Raw genomic sequence first — 7,500 nt, 5'->3', positions numbered from 1 at the left:
CTGACCTCGAAATTTAAAAAGTTTCTTCTAAATCCTCCAGTTTTCTGAAATAAATATTTTCACGATTTTTCAAAAATAGCAGACCTACAAGCTCGTAGCGCGCCACTCGGTGGCGCGCTATGAGCTTGTAGATCTGCTATTTTTCAATAGCTAAATTATAACATAATGTTTAAAACACCAAAAGGGGTTCCCGCCCAGAATGGGTTAATGTAATGGGTATAATTTGTATGTAAAATATTATTAGTATATATTCTTTTTTTTTAACTTTTTAATTTGTTTTTTTTAAACTAAAGTGCTACCGAATTTTTAAAGTATCCTGTGGCCAGGTGGTGAAAACTAGCACTTGTGCTAACACTGTAAGCAACGCATCTACAATGTGTGTGCAATGTGATTGTGATGTCCATATCAAATAAATAAACAAACATAATCAAGGATGCCATTTTAACCACTTAACCCACTAAGAGCTTTCTGAAAAACGTATGGTGCCATGTCAGTCAGTGGTGCTCAAACTTGTTTCCACGTCATTGACCCCCACAATTATATGTATTTGGCTGTGAACCCCCATCACAAAAGATTGTAGTGATACAGTAAGCAAGGCAAACACAATGCAATACATCAAATGCATAGAAATAGTAATCCAGGATCATACGAGGTACATCAAGAACCTATCGTCAGTCTAAACAATATAATATCAAAACAATAATATGTACAATAATATGATCTATACAAACTATAGGATGGTCTACAAATTAACCTGGAATCCGGTCTACACTAGAGACCGGTGCCCGGCTGTAGAGCACAGAGTCACTAGACCGGTGCCCGGCTGTAGAGCACAGAGTCACTAGACCGGTGTCCGGCTGTAGAGCACAGAGTCACTAGACCGGTGCCCGGCTGTAGAGCACAGAGTCACTAGACCGGTGCCCGGCTGTAGAGCACCGAGTCACTAGACCGGTGCCCGGCTGTAGAGCACCGAGTCACTAGACCGGTGCCCGGCTGTAGAGCACCGAGTCACTAGACCGGTGCCCGGCTGTAGAGCACCGAGTCACTAGACCGGTGCCACGGTTGTAGAGCACCGAGTCACTAGACCGGTGCCACGGCTGTAGAGCACAGAGTCACTAGACCGGTGCCACGGCTGTAGAACACCGAGTCACTAGACCGGTGCCCGGCTGTAGAGCACCGAGTCACTAGACCGGTGCCCGGCTGTAGAGCACCGAGTCACTAGACCGGTGCCCGGCTGTAGAGCACTGAGTCACTAGACCGGTGCCACGGCTGTAGAGCACCGAGTCACTAGACCGGTGCCACGGCTGTAGAGCACAGAGTCACTAGACCGGTGCCTGGCTGTAGAGCACCGAGTCACTAGACCGGTGCCCGGCTGTAGAGCACCGAGTCACTAGACCGGTGCCCGGCTGTAGAGCACCGAGTCACTAGACCGGTGCCACGGCTGTAGAGCACCGAGTCACTAGACCGGTGCCCGGCTGTAGAGCACCGAGTCACTAGACCGGTGCCACGGCTGTAGAGCACCGAGTCACTAGACCGGTGCCACGGCTGTAGAGTACAGAGTCACTAGACCGGTGCCCGGCTGTAGAGCACCGAGTCACTAGACCGGTGCCCGGCTGTAGAGCACCGAGTCACTAGACCGGTGCCCGGCTGTAGAGCACCGAGTCGGTAACGATGGAAGTTGGAGATGCATGCGCCACCCGGCTATGCAATACACGTTGTACCCGTGTCAGATTACCCGTTCCACCCATCTGTCTGTGTCCCTTTTATGCCCATATATGGAGATTCATGCATCTGTTTCTGTATCACTTTATTCCTATATATGGAGTTCTGTGGCAGGCATGCCCAAATATGAAGTGTTGTGAAGTCAGAACAGGCCAGCTCCATATATGGAGTCTGGGCAGAGGCCCTGTCCAGCGCCCGGGCAGAGGCCTTTTGTGGCGGTTCTGGACAACTGTGGTTCCGACCGACTCGACACCGGGAACTGCACTCCCTGTGGGGGTGTGGAATGCGTGTGTCTGAAATGTGAAGTCGGTGGGGCGAACAGTTATTGAGTTACGAGCATTACAGCCGTACACACAGACAGAGACATGGTGCATTTACAGATAGATATACATGCTATAAAAATTACATTTAAACCTATGCATAAGCCTGCAAGTGTGTCAAGACTAGGGCTATGGCAAGGGCACGTTCGCCTTGAGAGTTCGATTTGCCCATTGGTGTCTGCCTTGAGCACAGAAAAAAGTTAGAAGAAAAACCACAAGACGCAGAGCCAGTGTTTCAGTGCATTGCCTCTCAGTCAGCCCAACATGCATTATGCAGCCTTGATGGAAGCTACTGCAGGCCATGCTAATAGCACAATGTGAATAACAGCAGACCGATGCCTGCTTGCCCAGCAGAGTTGGTGGGGAAAACCCTGGCTGCAGCCATGCTAATGATCTGATGCTGCTGCTAGCACCACACAGTGCAGAGGGTTTAGGGCAGAGAGAGAGAGAGAGAGAGAGAGAGAGAGAGAGAGAGAGAGAGAGAGAGAGAGAGGGGAGGGGGGGGGGGGGGGGGGGAGAGAGGGGGAGAGAGAGAGAGGAGGGGGGTCATGGAGATGAAGGAAAGAGATATTGAAAGAATATGAGATTGTCATGCGATAGCATGGTCCTTGCAAGTTAAAATATTTATAAATATATGATATGGTCACTTTGTGTGTGTGTGTGTGTGTCGATTTATAGTCTTATGAAGCAGTATAAGTGCATTTATAATACATCACTTTAAAAGACGGAGATCTCTGTTCATGGCAGTCATTAAAAGTGCAAAGCAACTTGTGTTGCTTTGCCACCCCATATCTTCAAAGTGTGATATTCTACTGTTAGACGGATGTTATAGGTTCTTAGCTTGCTTATGATCCTTGATGACTATTTATATTATGTATTTATTATGATGTATTATAATATAGAGTGGTCTGCTAAATGCCTGAATTGTTGCGTTATTATAATGCAGAGGAAAAAGAAAAAAGAATAATCTCGGCAGCACCTTTCCATTAAAAGGTGTGCATGTGTGAAGACACCCTGTTGGGGTGTATGACCGACGGGAAGCCGCTGCACACTTATGAGGAGGTATAATACAGAGAGTAGCGCTAACGCTAACGCTGCAGCTAATTATCTCTTATTAGGATATGTGTAAAGGTACTGTCAAGCGGGGTGGGGGGGGGTGGGTGGGAGGGGGGGGGGGGGGGGAGGAAGAAAGCGCCTAGCGATGACAGCTCGCTCACACACGGCCTGCAAGTCCCACCGCGCCAGTACTAACTCCTGTCACACAGCGCAAAGACTGACGTCTTTCACAGAGCTGCGCACGTGCGTGTGTGTGTGCGTGTGCGTGTGTGTGTGTGTGTGTGTGTGTGTGTGTCTGTGTGTCTGTGTGTGTGCGCGCACGCATGCAGACACACACACACACACAATGCTGGACACACGCACACGCACGCACACACACACACACACCCCCGGGTGGAACTCTACTGCCATCCACAGAAACGAGACAAATACAATACTAGGTTTGCAACGGTTAATGGAACTCGTTGATTTATTCGATTATTATTATACGTTTTTAAAGTGATATACGAAAATGTAAACATCAGTAACGCAGGCCGGGTCTATAATCCATTATAAGTGTGTGTGTCTAATCCATTGAAATGCATTATAATGTGCTTATGAGGCACATTATAATGCTTATAATCATGCACGACAACTTATAACAATGTTTATGACGAATTATAAGTGCTGGTCATATTGCATTATAAGCTCGGTGGAACAGCAAATTATACCGACCTTAACTTAGTAAGTAATAAAGTGTCTTTGTTATTATGATGTTGTTGTGCATAATTATAAACATTTATGAAGAGTGTTATGAAGCATTACCGTGCATTATAAATAATGTGTAATGTAATGCATTATAAATGCGATTGAAATGCATTATAGACCCAGCCTTTAAGTAATATACAGTTGGGTGCCACCAATATTGTCCCTTATCATTTGACCCATTTAGGCCTGACCTCAAAATTTTAATAAAATCCTTCTAAATCCTCCAGTTTTCTGAAATAAATATTTTCACGATTTTTCAAAAATAGCAGACATACAAGCTCGTAGCGCGCCACTCGGTGGCGCACTATGAGCTTGTAGATCTGCTATTTTTTCAATAGCTAAATTATAACATGTTTAAAAGACCAAAAGGGGTTCCCGCCCAAAATGGGTTAACTGTCCTTTTGCGCAGATCACGCAAACCTCAGCAAAAAGAAAAGGACAATATCGATGGCCTCCAACTGTAATGCATTATAAATGCGATTGCAATGCATTATAGACCCAGCCTTTAAGTAATATAAAGTGTTGCGTGGTCGCGACCGAAGGTCGCTTTTACTATGATTTCCTGGGTCACGACACTGACCTCATCTAACCCTGGATAGCCATACATGGAGAAGACTGGATCATCACCTAGATCTGCATATGGAGCCGGCCAGCAACTCTTCTTGATCTGACCTCATCAAAACCCTGTACACTCAAGACACGCTCCATATATGGCCAGTACAGAATTCATTCCATATGTTGATCTGACCCCCCCCATGCCAAAGCGCCAGCGCTCACCCAGCAGTCTGCTGCCTGCATGCCGTCACCCAGGCGGATGCGTGCACGCAACCTCACCCTGGCGTCTTACTGGTAGTATTAAGGTGCTGTATGTTCCAATGAATGTATACTGCATTATGACCAGAATTGTATATTAGGGTTATTATAAGCTATACTATTTATCTATAAAAGTATTTTGATTTGTCACAGGGCAACTTCTTGATAATAAAAAAAAAAATGATAAAAATCACGCTTCTTTCGATTAATAGATAATCGTTACGAGAATAATGAACAGTGGCAGCCCTAGGTAAGACGCTGTAAGAGTGCTATACGTTAAATCTGAGTGTACAAATAGAACTATGCACTTTAACCCATTTTGTGCGGGAAGTTGGGAACCCCTTTTGGTGTTTTAAACATTATGTTATAATTTAGCTATTGAAAAATAGCAGATCTACAAGCTCGTAGCGCGCCACTCGGTGGCGCGCTATGAGCTTGTAGATCTGCTATTTTTGAAAAATCGTGAAAATATTGATTTCAGAAAACTGGAGGATTTAGAAGAATTTTTTATTTTTTTTAGGTCAGGCCTAAATGGGTTAAAGTCCACTGTCTGCAACCATTATTGCATTATATTACAAGGAGTTGCAGTGGCGCGGTTGACCTTCAAGCGGTTTTGTGTTGCAATGAGTTGCGACTGAGTTGCATTGGTGCGGTCCGGGCCTTCAGAGATAGACTGACATCTGATTGCGCGGGCGTCGACTTTCACCTCACGCCAACCGCGCTCAACCTGGTGAGCCCCATTTTTTACCGTTTGTTCAAGAATTTCCACCAAAAAAAAAGAAAATGCTCATAACATTTAGTCTATTATTTGCAATACCGTAGGACTTAACCCATTCTGGGCGGGAACCCCTTTTGGTGTCAGCATTATGTTATGCTTTAGCTATAGAAAAATAGCAGATCTACAAGCTCATAGCGCGCCACCGAGTGGCGCGCTACGAGCTTGTAGGTCTGCTATTTTTTGAAAAATCAAAGAACCACTGACATAGAAACATAGCTTTTTCAGAAAACTGTCAGGATGTAGAAGACATTTCTAGAATCTGAGCTCAGGTCTAAAATGGGTTAAGGGGTTAATTTAGCGAAAGGCTAACATTTTCTCTTTCCCTCTCGGATACTGAGAGCACCATTCATCAGGAAACACCATGCACTCGTCTGCGTGCACTTCATCTCTATGGCTCCTATTAAACCATTTTCATTACCCTGAAGCATATTTGGTTCAGACCACTTAAGACGCCATAATTGGACTACTTGCTCCGTCGCGTTAATTGTACAGTCTCTGTACATACTGTACTTGTGTTTATAATGTCTAATACCCGCTCTGCATCATCAGCGCATGGCATGCATTGTGCTGCATGGAGACCTGCCTGTGTCGAGTCCTATAGCTTTGGGGTTATGAATACTACAGTATACTAACGCGGCGATATTTATTTATACATGTGGATTTTTTTTGTGTGTTTACTTTGAGGTCATTGCTTCTTAAGTATCTGTATGTTTGTCCTCTTACCGGCTTCACTAACGCCCAAATTTCACTTCAGGGGGGGGGGGGGGGGGGGGGGGGGGTCGAGGAATATGTTGCTTTTTTAAAAATCCACTGTACTACTTACTGAATACGAGAACCGGGAGACAAAGAAAGGGTTAATATGCTCGGCAGCCCCGTGAAAGAATGTGCCCACCCCACACCTTATCAAGCACAGGAGTTCTTTTTCAGCTCCATAATGAGTGCATTAAGACCACAGCGAAACAAACGTCAGAGAAGAACACCGTTTTCATTTCTCATTACTGTGCCTATATTTATTTGGATAATGAGACAGATTTATGCAAAGGGGTTCACTTCCTTTGTTTGACCAAAACGGCGGACTTGACCAAGCTCGGTGCCTGGAGGTATGTGTGTGTGTGTGTGTGTGTGTGTGTGTGTGTGTGTGTGTGTGTGTGTGTGTGTGTGTGTGCTCGCGTGCGTGCGTGCATGTGTGCACGCGTGATTAGGTGCTGGTGTACGGTCAGTGCCGGACGATAAGAATGCTGTGGTGTGTTTACAGAGTGTGTGTTAGAGAGATAATAATCCCAGCGGTCAACAAGAGCGAAGGGGCCAGAGCTGCCCTGACCGGCCCACCCTCCGAGGGAGGGAGAGAGAGAGAGAGAGAGAGAGAGAGAGAGAGAGAGAGAGAGAGAGAAGCCATGTGGTTAACACTTGCACAGTGAGAGGCGACTGGAGCGCGGCCAACCTCTTCACACACACCGCCTGACCACACAAGAGCCTCTCTCTCTCTCTCTGCCTCCCTTCCTTGTTACCTAGTATCTCCTCTCCCCTCCCTCTCATTCCCTCGCATCCTCAGCTCCCCCCCCCCTCCCCCCCCCTCCCCCTCCCCCCCCTCCCTTAGCACTCGCCACCTCCTCCTCCCTCATTCCTGTTTTCATGAACCTCTATCCTTCCCTCCATCCAACCGTTTCCCATCCCATCCCTCCCTCCCTGGTCTCCTTTTTCTCTTTCCTGCGTCCTCTCCCCTTTCCACCAAGTATCCCTCCCCCCCCCCCCCCCCCCCCCCGCTCACCCGTATGGGGATCTGCTCCGTCTCCCGCTCCTTCTGCGGGTTGCGGTACTTCTCGTAGAACTCCCGCTTCCGCTTGGCGTCCTTGTCGTCCTTGCGCTCCCTCTTCTCGGCGGGCTCGTCCGAGGGCGGCTCCGCCGTGGAGGAGGGTTCCGCGGCCGAGGAGGAGGGCAGCGGGGGGGAGGAGGAGCGGGCCGGCTTGTCCACCTCCAGGTAGTTCTCGTTGGGGTTGAGCACCAGCACGCCATAGCCGTCCTGCATAGAGGAGGAAGAGGAGGAGGAGGAGGGGTTGAAGGGAA

The 7,500-nt window shown here is 47.3% G+C and overlaps 1 protein-coding gene across 1 annotated transcript in view; it reads right to left on the bottom strand.

The window, feature by feature from the left end:
• The window catches only part of arb2a (ARB2 cotranscriptional regulator A), a gene marked incomplete at its 3' end in the record, with an annotated part of 273,502 nt that overhangs the window by 136,992 nt on the left and 129,010 nt on the right, over positions 1 to 7,500 (bottom strand). The window contains exon 7 of the mRNA XM_079517005.1: positions 7,205 to 7,456. Within this exon, the coding sequence (XP_079373131.1) occupies positions 7,205 to 7,456 (252 nt within the window). The remainder of the gene's footprint in view (positions 1 to 7,204; positions 7,457 to 7,500) is intronic.

Source organism: Electrona antarctica (genome assembly GCF_951216825.1).
Source record: "Electrona antarctica genome assembly, chromosome: 12".
NCBI classification, from domain to species: Eukaryota; Metazoa; Chordata; class Actinopteri; order Myctophiformes; family Myctophidae; genus Electrona; species Electrona antarctica.
This window is presented reverse-complemented; position numbering and strand designations above follow the sequence as displayed.